General features: G+C 48.1%; 1 protein-coding gene across 2 annotated transcripts; it reads right to left on the bottom strand.

The window, feature by feature from the left end:
* Positions 1-884: 884 nt before the first annotated feature.
* Positions 885-12,800, bottom strand: LOC136635268 (RNA-binding protein 4B-like). 2 transcript variants are annotated; one of them, XM_066610421.1, is made up of 4 exons: positions 12,744-12,800; positions 9,490-9,916; positions 3,782-4,440; positions 1,358-1,445 (listed from the first exon to the last, which is right to left on the bottom strand). In XM_066610421.1, exons 2-3 carry the CDS (start codon positions 9,899-9,901, stop codon positions 3,791-3,793), a joined length of 1,062 nt encoding a protein of 353 aa, XP_066466518.1. In that variant the 5' UTR covers positions 9,902-9,916; positions 12,744-12,800; the 3' UTR covers positions 1,358-1,445; positions 3,782-3,790. The 2 variants fall into 2 exon arrangements, with proteins under 2 accessions (XP_066466519.1, XP_066466518.1); XM_066610422.1 differs by lacking the exon at positions 3,782-4,440 and having other exon boundaries at positions 885-1,445.
* Between the last annotated feature and the right edge of the window lie 4,691 nt (positions 12,801-17,491).

The raw sequence follows: 17,491 nt of genomic DNA, 5'->3' as shown, positions 1-17,491 counted from the left end.
AGCAGCTACCCAGCTGGCACGGCAGACACACTCTCCTCCCACTACCTTGATTTGAAGAGAGAGAGAATAGAGGGTGCATGGAGAGGAAAGTGGTGAGCTAGAGCGTCTCCACTACTCTAGCCATCACCCTCCTCCATACTTCCTCTTTTCAAATCAATATCATCGAAGCATCATCAATATGGCTGGACAGAGGCAGGTCCTTCAGCCATTCCACTGCCTGAGAGGACAGCCACAGATGGCACCATTAATGAGCCAATCCTGTACATGCCCGTGTTAAATGGTAAGCACGATCAGGCCCAATACTCAGTGCAGTCATCTCAATCTGATGCTCTTCAACCATTGCCATGGTTTGTACCAACCAACTTCTGTAGCAAAGAAAACAGCACCCTCCTCGGGCCTTGAAAAGAAACGTAAGAGCATCAGGCCCAAGGCAGAAAAGAACTTCCATTACCTGGGAACTAGCTGGGGTGATGGAAGACTGTTGTTCATGGAGCCTCTGAGAAGAGGTATACATGTTAGTCCCTCACCTGTTGTCCCCACTGGAAAAAAAACCCTGCCCTGACCCTCAATCCACCTCAGTCCATTTTCAGACTCTAGCCCTCTGATGAGAGCAACCTGCTACTATCTTTCTGCTCTAATGACATTCATTTAAATCCCAAATTTGGCACTCTTATGGCCACCTTATTAATTTCTTTAAAATCATAACTTTAACCGAGTTGATGGAGCCTGACTCTCAGGTGAAACGGATCTGTGAAGTCTGCCAGGTAAAAGGAAACATCTTCAAATAAGCAGGTGTGAGTGTGTGTGAACCCAAGCGCTGAGAGGCTTTCAGAGTTCTTCTGCCTTTTTTTAAGCCCAGGATAAACAAAAGAGGCTTCCAGGCATCTGTTACAAGTGTTTTATTTTTCTAGAGAAAAAGGAAAAGCAAGTGTGTCTTACGCCTCAGAGGACAAAGTCACATGTTATAAGAAGGGGGCAGGACACCACAGGAGGGGTCAAACTTCAAGGTCATAGCAAATATGACAGCTTTCCATAGTGAAAAAAAGGGGTGTCGGTTAAAAAAAATCACCATTTCAGGGATGGGGGAGCCACAAACTGAGCTGGTGGAGAAAGCCAAACTCCAGCAATAAGGGAACTTCTGTCCGGCATCCCTCTCAGCACCCTGCCAATGCTCAAAACTCAAGCTAGACACGGGGTCACTGAACTACAGAGACAGTCACCTCTTCAAACAGGAAAGTGCAACGCCAATTAAATCCCCCCCCGGTCATTCCTGGGGTAGTAAAAATTCAAAAAAGCAGGGGGAGTTAGTTGTCACTAAGCTTTGAAGAGACACAAGATGTCCATTAGTGAGACCAGGCTAAACACAAACTGACACATGGCGAAGGCTGGCATTGTTTTTGCTGCAGACGTACCACCGGAAACCGATGTGCCCTCAAATAGCCTACCTGAAAAATAAAAGACACAATTCATGTGAAAGCTCAAGGAAGGATCTCTGCCTACAAGGAAATCCCAGCTCCACGGAATACAGCAAGAGCCTAGTGCAAGGAACTCCACAGCTCAGTCGATGGGCAGGTGTGCCCAAACTCTACAACGCTGAGTGGGCGGGTTCAGCTGATGGGAGGAGGTAGAAAACCTCAAGGAAGTTGGAAGAAAAGAAAACTTGGTAATGTAGCAATCAAATCACAACAGCACTGGACTCCTGTATTCCTCCCTCCCTTTCAGAGCATCACACCTTTTGGCTTTGTGCTGAACAGAGGCAGGAGGTACACAAAGAATTACTTTCCAAGTTGATCAAACATTTCTGTGAAACAAGCGAGAAGCCAGAACTGCCCTGACAATTTCAGGAACCTCATGGTATTTTTAGCAGACAATTTCTAGATGTCCCTGGAAGGGGGGCAATCAGTCAAATCACCACAAGAGCCCCAATTCCTCTTGGCCATGCTGCACTTGAGACTCATCTCCACAGCAGTAACCCCACCCCTTGTTCAAGACATCTGTCCAGGCAGCTCTCTGGATCCACTTTGGCAAACCAGTCTTGGGCAGTCCAGCCAGAGCACTGGGATTAGCACAAAGTCCAGTGGTAAGGAAGGTTAGGACCTCCCAATGTCTTCTCTGCCACCATTTCCATAAGCTGCAGGTAAAAGACACCCGAGAGGATTGTGTGATGGGGGCACAGAGGCTCACAAAGCTCTTCCCCCCTGCCCAGGCTCCTGTCAAACTACTTACAATTCAGGTTGCTAGCTTCCAGATGAACACCACGTTCACAAACATGTTTGGTGAAGGGCTGTGTGAGCAAGCTGTGACTACCCGGAAGAGAGATCCTGGAGAGGCAGGAAGCTCAATGAAAACAGCAGTGGGAAAAAATGGAACACTCAGTTTTGGGAATCATTAGGAAGGGGTTGAAAATGAAGTGGCAACTATCACTATGTACAGGAGCACTGTACTGTACCGTATAGAGTTCTGGTCACCCCATGCCTAAGAGGGTATAGTGAGGCTGGAAAAAATGAACCGGAAAGGACAACTAAAATGGATGATGGGACTAAAAAATCTTCCCCACGATACAAGACTAAAATAGGGTGTGTGTGTGTTCTTTTTAAGAAGGAAGTCAACTAGAGGTGAGAATATGATGTAAGTGTCTAAAATTATGAAGTCTGTAATAACAGCAGACACACATTTTTCATCCTTTCTCATAATGAGTTGGGGTCCCTCAATGAAACTGACCACAGAAAAAAGTTGTTCTCTGCACAAAGGCATCCTTAACCGAAGGAAGACATAGTGGACGCCACGTACTTTGAGGATGAGAATCTCCATGAACCGAGGCGGGATCCCCCTGAACGCTAAAAGCCCAACATCAGTGCTTGGAAGCTTTTCCGGTGTGGACACCACGGGAGACAAATGGTTGGATTAGACAAATTTGGGTCTGATCCAACGATCAAAGTTCTGTTTTACAAGACATCAACACTGCCCCACAGAGACTGTCCTTACTGGAAGTCACCGGATGGCTCCGCCCGACATGCTGAAGCTGCGGAGACTGAGCCAGGGTCTTAGCCTGTCTCTGTGCCTTAAGGGCAAGGTCTGTGTCTCTCAGACCCTAAAGAGCAGCCTCAGGGATGATGCGAGGGCACATTCCAAGCAGCTGAAGACCCTGCTGCCAATCCCAGAGCAGCCTCTCAGGGGCCACACCGTCTCCTGCTAGTCAGGGCAGCCCCTCCACCTCAATCTCAGCCTCAGGCACGGGCCTTGAGGTGCCTTGTACTGAGAAAGACCTTTAGTTCACCTAAGCTCAGTACTGCCTCCATTAATTGGCAGCATCTGCTCAGGGTTTAGAACAAGAAGGGAGATACTGCTAGAGACTGAACCAGGGACCTTCTGCCTGCAAAGCAGAGCTACAGGGCTCCACCTCAGGAGAAGCAGGAAAGCGTCTGGGCAGGGAAGGACAGATGGGTCTGCTCCAGGAACAGGACTTAGCCTGTGCATGGGGAGATCTCCTGGAATCCTTACTCTGCAGCAAACGCTCAAAGCACAAGAGCCACGAAGCTCCTCTCCTCGCTGGCTGACAGGGGACCGAATGGCACCTCCCCTGCCGGGTAGCACAACTGCCTACACGTGCCCAAAGTGCCCGATCTGTGCTGCGGCTGCTGCTCCCGGCCGCGAGTTGCGGCATGCAGCAGGCACGCGGAGCTGCCCTTCAAAACACGCGCGCGCAGCAGGCCGCCTCCCCAAGCCTCACCGGCGACTCCATCCCCCTTTCTCCACACTACACAGGAAAAAGCGCTCTCACCTCCAGGGCTCAATACGCGGAGTATCGCAACCTGTCCACGCCTGTATCCCGCCCGAATCGCTGGACATCGTAGAGGGACGTTCGCGGGACAGGAGACAGCTGCACCCGCTCGTATCCGTACACGTCTCCGACGGTGGAAGCCGCAGCTGCCGAGCGACGCAGGGGGCTTCGATCCCGGGTGTAAAAGGAGGAGGTTGCGGCTGCGGCAGCAGCAGCTACCGCTGCTGCCGTTCCCGAGGTAGGCAGCAAGGCCCTCTCGTAGGGCTCTAAGGTGGAAGAGAGGCGATTGGCCATGGCTGTGGCTTGAGTGTACTGGGCGTACTGGGAATACTGGACCATGGTTTGCTCCGCATAAGCGTCGTATGCAGAAGCCCCATATGCAGCGGCGGACCTCGCGCGGTACCGTTTATAGTAGTCCACCATTCCATAGGGGTCATCGTAATACATTTGTTCCCCATAGCCCGCGGGGTAGGGGTTGCGCACCACTCCGTACTGCTCGCTATATGTTTCTGCCAACTCGGCTACTTGCCCCGTGCGATCTACCGGGCACTCTTTAGACCAGTGACCCTCCTTCCCACACCGGTAGCAGCCACTCTTGTCTCCCATCCCGGGCGCGGTCCTGAGTCGGCTGGTGGACAACTGCACGCGCATTCGTTTGCCTTGAAGAAACAGACGCAAGAACGGCAGCTATAAAGACACGTTGAGAACAGTTCAAAGCACAAGCACAACAGGTCAGTAACATGAGTCAGGGGAACAACCCGCCAGGCCACCATCCCCTCCCCAGGCTACCAACACAAGAGGCAAATCGAAAAGCTTCCGGGTCCAGCAGGGACGGTGGGATTCTATCCTCTCTGGACTGAATGGCTGCTAAGCTGCTCGAGCAGCAAAGTATTCCGCAGCCCGAGGTTTGTGCTGCCTGCTTCGCCATGCTAAATACTTCGCCCAGCTCTGCAAAGGGACATCAGAAACCGGAGACCTGTTTGGCAGAACACAATACTGGTAAAGCAGGAGTGGCCCACCAAACAGAGCTGGTTAGTTGGCTGCATATGCTGAGGTGTGGCTTCCATTCCCATGTGGCACCTTGGGAGCTGTTCAAAAATCACTCCGGAGAAATCTCAGATGTGTGTTGAGAGCAAACATGTGGCCTAGGAAAGCAGAGAGAGGCTCGCACAGGCAAAGAATGGTTTGCAAAACTTCGTGAAACTAGCGGAAAGGAACTGACTTCCTGATGACCACCACTGAATTCTCTGATTCAGATAATTCCCCAGTTTGGGGAATCCCCCAGTTTGGGGAATCCCCCAGTTTGGGGGAGGCCCAGAGGTCACTGGAGGATTAATCTCCCCCAATGGTGCACTCCCCCAAGCTTTGGAAAGCAGGTGTGCAGGCTAGCTGTCCCCCTATGAAGTGCAAGAACAACACGGTGGACAGGCAACAGTTCTCTGTCATCGCTACCGCTGCTCTGACCGAAGGCAGCGCAAAACAAGATTCATATTTGTGGTGACCTCTTTCCTGCCCCCTCCTGGTAAGCTTTCCTAGGTGACGGTGGGCCTCAAGCTGGCTTGTTGGTCAGTAATGGAGAACAACAGCAGGCTGAATCAAATCCCACTGCTTTCCACTGTTGCTTGGGGCACACAGTCCAAAGGGGATGCTCACCAGAGGACAATGGGCAGCAGGCACCAAGAGCAGACAATTCATATTGTCTCTCCCTAGTGCTACTTAACAATTCCCACATGCTCCAGCTGCTGAAGTAGCTTCAGGGGACAGAACACTGAGAAGCCATAAAATGGCATGTGATGAGGGGAAGAGAGGAAAGATGATCCACTGCAGCCACAGCCTCCCCCAATGGTCATGCGGTTAGCATCCCCAGAGGGAGGGGGCAGTGGCAGTAGCAGGCCCTCAAGGGTTGGCCTGACACAGGTGTGTGTCCTTGCATTTGCCCATGCCTCATCTGGCCTCACGCGGAGTGCCACCCCCACTTTAACGCCAAAGGTTTGGCCCATGTGTAGCTCAATGCAGGAGTAAATCACAGCAGGCTAAGAGAGCTGGGGGGGGGAGGAAGAGGGAGAGAAACACTTTCCAGACACTTGCAAGCAAGAAGAGGGAGATGGCCAACACCTGAATCCTCAAGTAGCAATTCTCAATGACCAGGCCCTGCCCTGATAAGGAGCATGGGCATATTTACCCACCCCTCTCATCAGGCGCATGGAACAGGTGGCAGAGAAGGCTCTTCCTGTCAAATACTCATCCAGAGGCCAACTGATCAGTTGGTCTGTGGAACTCCTTGCCACAGGATGTGGTGATGGCATCTGGCCTAGATGCCTTTAAAGGGGGATTGGACAAATTTCTGGAGGAAAAAGTCATCACGGGTTACAAGCCACGATGTGTATGCGCAACCTCCTGATTTTAGAAACGGGCTATGTCAGAATGCCAGATGCAAGGGAGGGCACCAGGATGAGGTCTCTTGTTACCTGGTGTGCTTCCTGGGGCATTTGGTGGGCCGCTGTGAGATATACGAAGCTGGACTAGGTGGATCTTTGGCCTGATCCAGTGGGGCTGTTCTTATGATCTCCCAAGCAATGCTGGTCTTTTTGCTGCAGTATCCTAACCCAGGCACCCTTCAAGAATTCATCAATAACCACAGACACTGGTCACTGGCCCTGCATTCTTTGGCAAGGTCAAGTGAAGTAGAGTTAGCAGAGAAAAATACTCCCAGTCAATGCGTTAGCTGGTTAAAGGAAGCTGTCAGCTTAGAATTAGGGCAGCGGATGAGCCATCCCTGCTTTGCATGTAAAAGGTCTCAGGTTCAATCCCAGGCAGCACCTTCAGACAGGGGTGGGAAAAGACCCCTTGTCTGAAGCTCTGAAGAGCTGCTGCCTCCAGTCGGCCCTTGATAATGCTGAACTAGGTGGAATGGCTCCATAAAAGACAGCGTCCAAGGCGCTGTCAAGAACACACTAGAACACTTGTGTAGTCAAGAACACAGACACACAACTGCTCTGCAGGGCAAAAAGATATCCTCCAGAACCCAGAACCAAACCTACAGGGGCAAACTGCCCATCCCAAAGCACTGTACTGGATTTGCTTCTGAGAGATGAAAACAAGCAGCAGCTATAGGCTTGCACACTCAAAAGCTCAACAACGGAGACACTGGAAAGAAAGAGGTGTGCTTTATATTACACAAGAAGCTGCCCTCATCCAACCAGTACTGTCAAGCACCAACTGGCAGCAGACCTCCAAGGCTTCAGGCAGGGGGCTGTCCCACAGCCGCCTGGAGATGAGCCTGGGGCCTGCAGGTGTCCTACCAACCAGCTGCAGCCCTTCCTGTACCAGGTAAGCACAAATACAGGTGCTTAGTACATAATCAACAGTTATGATCCACTTCAGCATACAGTGCTCCCTGTCTCCACCTTGCTTGGACCTCTCCTTGCCACAAACATTACCCTGTCAAACCATTTCCAAAAAAAACCCTGCTTGCCTTCCACCCTCAAGTCTGCCTAACTTAGAAGCCCACTTCTTCCTGACCACCCTCAAACATCAGCAGGGCACAGCGGTCAGAATGCTGCTATGGACCAGCGAGATCAGCACATCTGAATTTAGCCATGAAGTTTACTGGATGATCTTGGGTCAGTCATGTTCTCTCAGTCCATCTCACCTCAAAGATTATTGGAAGGATAAAATTGGAAGAGGTGGAGCCACATACAATGATTGCCCTAAGCAGCATGGAAGAAGACCAGGATAAACATGTGCAAAAATAAATACCTATTTTTTTGCATATAGCCAGTTGTATCTTACCTATTAACATAACTAGATCCTAACCATCTTTTGGGAAAGCTAACAAGAAAGTAAAACTCCATATATACTCCATTTATACTCCAGCTGGTTGGTAGCAAGGAGGGAAAACCACTTCTGAGGACTGCAACAAACGTCAAACCTGAAGGATAAGAAAAACCCTCATCTGGGGGGAATTTTAGATTTATCCAACTGGGGAAAGTGTGTTTGAACATGTTTTTGCAAATCTCTACATTGCAGATCTTTAATATCAACTATAAGCTTGCTAAGTGGCTCAACTATTCCCAAAATTAGGAAGATGATCCACCTCCAAAACTGCAAAAACGTAAAAGGAAAAGAAAGAAAAAGTACTGGTTTATATATAAACAGGCTAAAAAACGCATCTTGCTTACACGCAAGCTGTCCCTAACCACTGTCATAAGAATCACTGTGCTGTCTTGGAAGTACATTCCACCTGCTCAGCAACAGAATGTTGACAAACACTGCAGCCTCTAAAAGAGAAGATTAGCAAAAAAACTAGGAACTTCATGCAGGGCCTTAGAAAGGAGCAAGCTGTGTGCTGTTAGCAGTAAAGAGAAGAAAGAGAGAAAATATTAACTGAGGACTAGAGAACTGGGTGCCAAACAGAAGAAGACTTCGAGAACTTCAAAGTAAGGTCACTAAAGGAATGGGGAGAGAAAGCAATCAGTGGGCTGAAGAGCAAGTCCCTGGAGTGACGAGGGTTGGGTGGCATAAGCATGAAGAAATCAGAGGGCCCAAACAAATGTTAAAAGCATTCTTAATGCTTGCAGAGAAGGAGCTTGCCTGCAATCAAGAGCTGCCCAGGCGTAAGGCATTAAGGGCCCAATCCTATCCAACTTTCCAGTACCAGTGCAGCCACAGTGCAGCTCTGAGGTAAGGGAAAAATGTTCCCATATCTTGAGGAGGCCTCAGTGACTGTCCCACCATTGCAAGATGCAGTGCGCACCCCATTAGCACAGCTACGCCAGCACCGGAAGATTGGATAGGACTGGTCCCTAAGGCTGGTTAGGTGGGTGGGTGGGCTCACACTAATTTGAGCCAGGCTTTGGGCTGCCTCTTTCATCAATTTCAACTGGAAATCAACCAGCTTAAAAACTTAACTGCGAACACCCACAGACTAGCAGTTCTGGTTTTCCTTCTTATGCTGACAGCACTCAGGTGAAATCCATCTGTTACGTCAGTCGTGAGGTCTGGGATTTTGAATGAAAACGGATAACACAGGCCTACAAAACTGAGGGTCAGAAAAGTTTTTCCCAAACGTTATGGTGGTTTGACATGAATTTGGGGTGCCGATTCCAAAAATGGCATCCGTTTTGCCCTATCACGTCTAGTTTTGGAGATATAGTATAGCCTCATTAGAGGAAGCTGCTTGAACCATTCACTAAAGAGGCTATGCCGTGTCTCCAAAACTAGACGTGATAGGGCAAAACGGATGCCATTTTTGGAATTTTTGGAATTGGCACCCCAAATATACGCAGGAATTGGTGTAACATTTACAGAAGCAAAATGTGTGTTGGCCTGTGTAATTAGCTATTGTTGACCCAGCCTATTTTCACCCAAATTGTATGGAAGTTTTTGCTTTTTTCATATAAATCAAAAGTGGGAGGGGGTTAATGAATAGAGTCCTATTAAGAAAGTTTTTAATATTCATTAATTATTAATAAAGTCCTCCAGCAGAAAAACTGCCCCCTTCCAGCTGCAAATGCATTTAAAATGTAAGTCACTGGGAAAAAGCTCAGCTAATCAAAACAGAGTAAATGCTGTCAGCTGGTGGTCCTGCTAGCTGCCGAAAAGCTGCATCTGGCTCTCTCACTGAAATCACCTCTTTCTGGAGAGACAAGCCAGCCTAAGTGCTCTTAAGCTTCCTACTCCTAGCCCAGGCTGCTCCCCTTTCCCACCTTGGAATTCTGTGTTGTCGAGGCCCCTGATGGCCTCGACAGCATCTTCTGCTCTCTCCATGTGCACAAAGGCATAATCCTTCACAATGTCGCACTCGAGCACGGGGCCATACTCCTCAAACTTGGCCCGCAGCTCTGTGTTTGTGCATGAGGGACAGATGTTGCCCACATGCAGCTTTGTAGAGGCCTTGCTCTTGTTCTTGCTGGCCTCCACGTTGATGCAGACGCCGTGCAGCTTGTAATGGTGTAGGTTGCGAATTGCATCCTCGGCTGCTGTCTTGTCCTCAATGTGCACAAAGCCGTAGTTCTTGATGATGTCGCATTCCAGGACCCGGCCATACTGCTCAAAGAGGGAGCGGATCTCCTGCTCCGTAGCCTCCCGGGGAAGGTTGCCGATGAAGAGCTTCACCATGGCGGCTGGAGCTGGCTGAAGGGAAGAAGGAAAGAGGCATTAGGCTGCAGTGGCAGAGCAGAGAAAATTCAGACAAAGCAGGACTTTCATATTTGAAAGAAGCTGCCATCTCAGGCAAAAGTGCTGACATACCTGTCTGTAAGTCAAGGAGCCAACGTATGGATATACACATGTAAACACACATACAATTAATGTATGTTAATTGTTTAATATACGCATATATGGCACCCACCGCTGCCGCTGGGCCGGTTTAGGATTGGGCCCTCAGTCATGAAGCTTCCTGTGTCAGCCTCACCTACCCACAAGGTTGTTGTAAGGACAAAAAGGAGGGGAGGAATCATCAATCATCCCGAGGCTCCTTGGAGGATAAAAATGTGAATGAATGGAGTATTTTGGCCCTGCTGACCGGGCAAAGAGAAACCTTTCTAAAGCAGTGCCCTCTTATATTTAACAGGAGGAGAGGAACTGACCCTTTTCAACCCGGCATGACACCTTTTCCAGTGGCAGCTTTGCTCCCTAAGTTCTGAGCCCAGATGGGGGCAGGGAAACCATTTATGGGGCTAATCCCACTGTGTGAATTAATTTTGGTTGAAAAGCAGTATATAAATTCTATTATCATCATTATCACTAACAATACTAATTTCAAGTCTAAATAAATAATAAATTATATTATCATCATTACTATTACTATTAATAATAATAACTTTAAATCTAAAAAATAACAAATCCTGTTATCATCATTAAGCCATTTCTGCCCAATGCTGTATATAAGCAACAGGGACCAAACATCTGTGGGCTCTGCAAAAATGGGTTAAACATACCAATAGTAACATTAAATCTAAATCAATAATAAATTCTATTAATATTATCATTATGATACTACTATATCCCCTGGGGGCTGGGGATTAGAATAGGCCCTCAGTTTGGCTGTACTTGTTGTAAGAGGCGACTAAACAGCCACCGGGTAGATGGGACTCCTGAGCCTGGGAAGGCAGCTCATCTGAGAGAAGGAAAACTCTGATCCCAAACCTCCACTGCCTTGTGGCTACATCCAGTTCTGGAAAAGGCTTCAGGAGTCAACCTTGAGGCAAAATCCGGAGCCGGAGTCCCTGAGGCAGTTCGTGGCTGAACACAATCACGTTCTGGCAACTGCTGCGATGCCGCTGGAACCAACCGTATTGGCCTCTGCCTTTCCATTGGACCATTTCAGCGACGTGGAGAGGGGGGATTTGCTGCATGGGTAACAGCCTATCCTCCATACCTACTTTACCCAGGCTTCACGCACTGGAGAGGACACTCTGTTCTAGAACCACCATTCATAGCGTGACACTATAGTCTTCCGAGACTGAAGGATGCCAACAAGACTACTACTATAGCCAATAATAATAATAATAATAATTTTAAAGTTAAATAATTCTATCATGATCATTAATATTATTAAAAATGATAACTATAAACCTAAATAATGAATATTATCATCATCATCATTAATACTAGTAATACCAACATTAAATCTGAATAAATAATAAATTCTATTATCATTATGATACTACTACTATTTTTAAAGCTAAATAAATAATTCTATAATTATTATCATTATTAATAACTTTAAACCTAAATAATGAATATTATAACCATTATCATTAATAATTAAATTACTAATACTAACATTAAACCTAAATAAATAATAAAGGGCCCAATCCTATCCAACTCTCCAGCACTGGTGCAGCCACAATGCAGCCCTGAGGTAAGGGAAAAAGTGTTCCCATATCTTGAGGAGGCCTCTGTGATGTAACCCCCCCTCCCCCCCTGCAAGATGCAGTGTATGCCCCATTGGTGCAGCTGCACCAGCCCTGGCGTATTGGATAGGATTGGGCCCAAATTCTCTTACCATCATTATATTTATTATTAATATAATAAAGCAAAATGAATAGCTCTATCATTATTATTATTAACAATAATAACTTTAAATGTAAATAATGAATATTATTATCATTAATACAAATAATATTAATAGTATTAAAGCTAAATAAACAATACTTATTAATATTAGTATTAATAATAACTTTCAACTTAACTAACGAATCTTATTGTTGTCATTATCATTCATAACACTAATAATAATATCAAAGCTCAATGAATAATAAATTATATTATTATCTATTATTACCATTATCACTAATAACACTGACAGCCCAGTCCTACATATGCCTACTCAGAAGTAAGCCCCATTAGTGTCAATGGGCTTACTGGAAAGCGTGGACAGGGCTGAGCTAATACTACTAACATTAAATAAATAATAAATTGTTACCATTAATATTAGTATTAATAACAGTAACTTTAAACAAATAACGAATATTACCATTAATAACACTAATAACAATAGTATGAAGCACAGGCAGGAGCCTCTCCCCTTCCCTTCCGGGCCCCCTGCGCGCCCCGCCAGGACCGCCCCCCAGGCGAGGCAGAGCAGGGTAGAGGGAGCCTTGCGGGCCCTCAGCAGGCCAAGCCCCCCAGGCCAGGGCCCCAAGGCCTTCCCGCCCTGCCCAGCCCTGCCCACCCCCTGGGCGCCCAGGCCAGCCCCCCCAGACCCTGCCCACCCCCTGGACCCCCAGGCCCCCGCGCCCAGCCCGCCACCTGGCCCCCCCGGCCTGCTCAGCCCCCCCAGGCCCTCCCGCCCCCAGGCCCGCTCAGCCCCCCCGGCCCCCCCCAGGCCAGCCTCTCTGAGCTCTCCCGACCTGGCCGCCGCCGCCGCCAGGCCCGGCCAGTCCAGCCCCCCGAGGCCGCACCGCCCCCTAGCCCCCCCCAGGCCTGCTCAGCCGGGTCCCCCCCCGCCACTCACCTCAGCGGCGCCCACCGACACAAAATGGCGGCCCGACAGCGGGCGGGAAGGAGGACACGCCCTCCGCGGCGCCGCGTCCTCATTGGCGCCGCCAGCACGCGGAAGGCGGGGCGCTCCGCCGCACGGCCAATGGGAGCCCGCTCCGGGCGGAAGCCTGCCGAGAGCGGCAGAGACGGCCCCCGCCCTAGCCCCGGCGGAGCCCCGCCCCTCGCACCGCTCCACCAATTGCAGGGCGGTTCCATCCGTGGACGCAGCCGGGGGGCGGGGTGCTCGGCCAGACCAACAGCAGCCGGGGGCGAGCATGGCCCGACTGGGCTGTTCCACTGGAGCCGCCGCGGGGGGAGCCGATAAGGGGCCGCTCAAGCCTCTGGCAGGAGGTGACGTCGCCAGGCCGGGTGACGTCATGCCGGGAGTGACGTCATCGGGCAGGAAACTCCCAACTGCCCCGCACGACAAAACCACATCCAGCCAATTAAAGCTTGAAATATGCACAATATTAATATTAATTGTACCATAAATGATAATAATAATATAAATAAATAATATACAATTAATTATGTCTTAATTATATAATTATAATCTAATTAACTAGTTAATTAATTAATATATAATTGTAATGTTAATACAATTTATATAATTAATAAGGATTAATATAAATACATCAGTAAATATAAATAAATAAAATAATATATAGTGATATAAATATTAATTAAAATGCAATTAATCAATAAAATATTAATAAATTAAATATTTAAATATAAAATAGAAATAACTTATGTTAATAATAATTATAAGTAATATAAAAATTAATAAATACAAATAAATATAAATAACATAATTATAATATTAATAATTGATGTTGCTATGTCTCTTTCTGTGGCTGCAGTCCTCACCGCACTTTCCTGTGAGTGAGCCCCACTGAACAAAATAGGACTTACTTCTGAGTAGAAGCAGCATTCTTCTGGTTAGCATTGTGCCCTTCATCATCATCATCATCTTATTATTTTTATTATTTATTATTATTAATAATATTAATATTATTAATTAATTAATATATCAATAGTATTAATATTATAATATAATATTATATTATTAATAATATTAATAAAATTAATATAGTGTTAATTTTGTATTGGCAACCTTCAGTCTCGAAAGACTATGGTATCGCGCTCTGAAAGGTGGTTCTGGCACAGCGTCTAGTGTGGCTGAAAAGGCCAATCCGGGAGTGACAATCCCTTCCACACCAGGAGCAAGTGCAGTCTGTCCCTGGTCTGTCTCCCTGGCTATGGGCCTTCCTTCTTTGCCTCTTAGCCTCAGACTGTTGGCAAAGTGTCTCTTCAAACTGGGAAAGGCCATGCTGCACAGCCTGCCTCCAAGCGGGCCGCTCAGAGGCCAGGGTTTCCCACTTGTTGAGGTCCATCCCTAAGGCCTTCAGATCCCTCTTGCAGATGTCCTTGTATCGCAGCTGTGGTCTACCTGTAGGGCGCTTTCCTTGCACGAGTTCTCCATAGAGGAGATCCTTTGGGATCCGGCCATCATCCATTCTCACGACATGACCAAGCCAACGCAGGCGTCTCTGTTTCAGCAGTGAATACATGCTAGGGATTCCAGCACGTTCCAGGACTGTGTTGTTTGGAACTTTGTCCTGCCAGGTGATGCCGAGGATGCGTCGGAGGCAGCGCATGTGGAAAGCGCTCAGTTTCCTCTCCTGTTGTGGGCGAAGAGTCCATGACTCGCTGCAGTACAGAAGTGTACTCAGGACGCAAGCTCTGTAGACCTGGATCTTGGTATGTTCCGTCAGCTTCTTGTTGGACCAGACTCTCTTTGTGAGTCTGGAAAACGTGGTAGCTGCTTTACCGATGCGCCTGTTTAGCTCGGCATCGAGAGAATGAGTGTCGGAGATCGTTGAGCCAAGGTACACAAAGTCATGGACAACCTCCAGTTCATGCTCAGAGATTGTAATGCAGGGAGGTGAGTCCACATCCTGAACCATGACCTGTGTTTTCTTCAGGCTGATTGTCAGTCCAAAATCTTGGCAGGCCTTGCTAAAACGATCCATGAGCTGCTGGAGATCTTTGGCAGAGTGGGTAGTGACAGCTGCATCGTCGGCAAAGAGGAAGTCACGCAGACATTTCAGCTGGACTTTGGATTTTGCTCTCAGTCTGGAGAGGTTGAAGAGCTTTCCGTCTGATCTGGTCCGGAGATAGATGCCTTCTGTTGCAGTTCCAAAGGCCTGCTTCAGCAGGACAGCGAAGAAAATCCCAAACAAGGTTGGTGCAAGAACACAGCCCTGCTTCACTCCGCTTCGGATGTCAAAAGGGTCTGATGTGGAGCCATCGAAGACAACAGTGCCCTTCATGTCCTTGTGGAAGGATCTGATGATGCTGAGGAGCCTGGGTGGACATCCAATCTTGGGGAGAATCTTGAAGAGGCCGTCTCTGCTGACCAGGTCGAAAGCCTTTGTGAGATCTATGAAGGCTATAAAGAGTGGCTGTCGTTGTTCCCTGCATTTCTCCTGCAGTTGTCTAAGGGAGAATACCATATCAGTGGTGGACCTGTTGGCTCGGAATCCACACTGCGATTCTGGATAGACGCTCTCTGCAAGTACCTGGAGCCTCTTTAGTACAACTCGGGCAAACAGCTTTCCTACAACGCTAAGGAGAGAGATGCCGCGGTAGTTGTTGCAGTCACCCCTGTCACCTTTGTTCTTGTACAGCGTGATGATGTTTGCATCCCTCATGTCTTGAGGTACTCCACCTTCTCTCCAGCAGAGACAGAGGATTTCATGCAGCTCAGTGACGATGATCTCTTTGCAGCATTTTAGGACTTCAGCAGGGATGCTGTCTTTTCCAGGTGCCTTGCCAAAGGCAAGGGAGTCCAGGGCCACGTGAAGTTCTTCTAGGGTTGGTTCACTGTCAAGCTCTTCCAGCACAGGCAGGCACTCAATGTTGTTCAGTGCTTCTTCGGTGACTACATTTTCTCTGGAATATAGCTCAGAGTAGTGCTGCACCCAGCGTTCCATCTGCTGCGCCCGATCCTGGATGACCTCGCCTGTGGCAGACTTCAGAGGGGCAATTTTCTTCTGTGTTGGACCTAGGGCCTGCTTGATACCATCATACATCCCCTTGATGTTGCCCGTGTCAGCTGCTATCTGTATCTCGGAACAGAGCTGGAGCCAGTAGTCGTTAGCACATCTCCTGGCAGTCTGTTGGACTTTGCTGCGAGCAGTTCGGAGGACCTGCAGGTTGCGCTCACTGGGACAGACCTTGTATGCTGCTTGAGCTCTCCTCTTTTCCTCAATGACTGGTGTCAACTCCTCAGAGTGGGCTTCAAACCAGTCTGCCGCCTTGTTGGTCTTCTTGCCGAATATGGACAAGGCGGTGTTGTAAACGGTATTCTTGAAATGTTCCCATCTGTTGGATGCGTTTGCGTCGGCCGGGCCTGGAAGAGATTCCTCAAGCGCTTGTGCAAATTCCTCCACTTTTCTCTGATCCCGGGTCTTGCTGGTATCAATGCGAGGTCTTCCTTCCTTTTTCGTGTGATACAGCCGCTTTGTTTGCAGTTTCACTCTGCTGCACACCAGGGAGTGGTCAGTGTCGCAGGCAGCACCATGATAACTGCGTGTGATCTTGATGCTGGGAAGGCTGGAGCGTCTGGTGAGGATCAGGTCGAGCTGGTGCCAGTGCTTTGATCTTGGATGTCTCCAAGAGACTCTATGTTGGGGCTTTGTGTTGAAGAATGTGTTGCTGACACAGAGACCGTGATGACAGCAAAACTCTAGCAGGCGTTGGCCATTTTCGTTCATCCTCCCAGTGCCAAACTGACCTAAGCAAGTGGGCCATGAAGTGTTAATTTATGATTAATATTAAGGCTAGTTTGTACTGTAATGAATCCAGCTGATTGACACTGCAATTCCTGGAGGTGCCAAAGCCAATGAAAAAGAACTAGAAAAAAATGACAGAATCCAAGATGTGGCCACTGAAATCACAAGACTGTGGACAAAACGTACCAAAGGCTGCAATCCTATCCACACTTTTCCTGCAATCCTATCCACAAAGCAAGCTCCATTGACTATAATGGGACTTACTTCTGAGTAGACAAGCATAGGACTGGGCTCGAAGTGGCCCCCACAGTCATGGGGCACTCAGAACAATCTTGGAAACTTTTGCGAATGAATTGAACAACTGCAGCTCACTGAAGTGACAACATCAGATCTGCAAAGAAAAGTCGCTTTTGGGAACATCACACGCACTGCACTGACTGGCTCAGGACGAGACTTGCATCAGTTACTCAGCACCACCTTACATCCATGTTTCATGGAGCTTGGAATAATACCAATAATAATACTATTTAAATACCGCCTTTCTTGTCATTGGATTTCTCTTCCGACTTTAATCCAAGGCCGTTTATCTGGGCAGGCTCTCTGAGAGCCCAATCCTATGCATGTCTACTCAGAAGTAAGTCCCATTAGAGTCAATGGGGCTTACTCCCAGGAAAGTGTGGATAGGATTGGGCTGTAAATCCCTGTGTAGGGATTTTTACAACTACAACTTCTAGTAATTTTTCATGGGACACCTTCATTCCAGGTGGAATCCTTCACACGGCACAATCCTATGCATGTCTACATAGAAGTAAGTCCCATTGTGTGCAATGGGATTTACTCCTAGGAAAGTGTATATAGCCCCAGCCCAGTCATCATTTGGTTGCTGCCTTCTTCACTTTTCCCATTTCCACAACGTCCTTTTCAA

This window comes from Tiliqua scincoides, chromosome 15 (assembly GCF_035046505.1).
Source record: "Tiliqua scincoides isolate rTilSci1 chromosome 15, rTilSci1.hap2, whole genome shotgun sequence".
In the NCBI taxonomy this organism is placed as follows: Eukaryota; Metazoa; Chordata; class Lepidosauria; order Squamata; family Scincidae; genus Tiliqua; species Tiliqua scincoides.
Note: the sequence above shows the minus strand (reverse complement) of the source record. Positions and strands in the feature narration are given on the sequence as shown.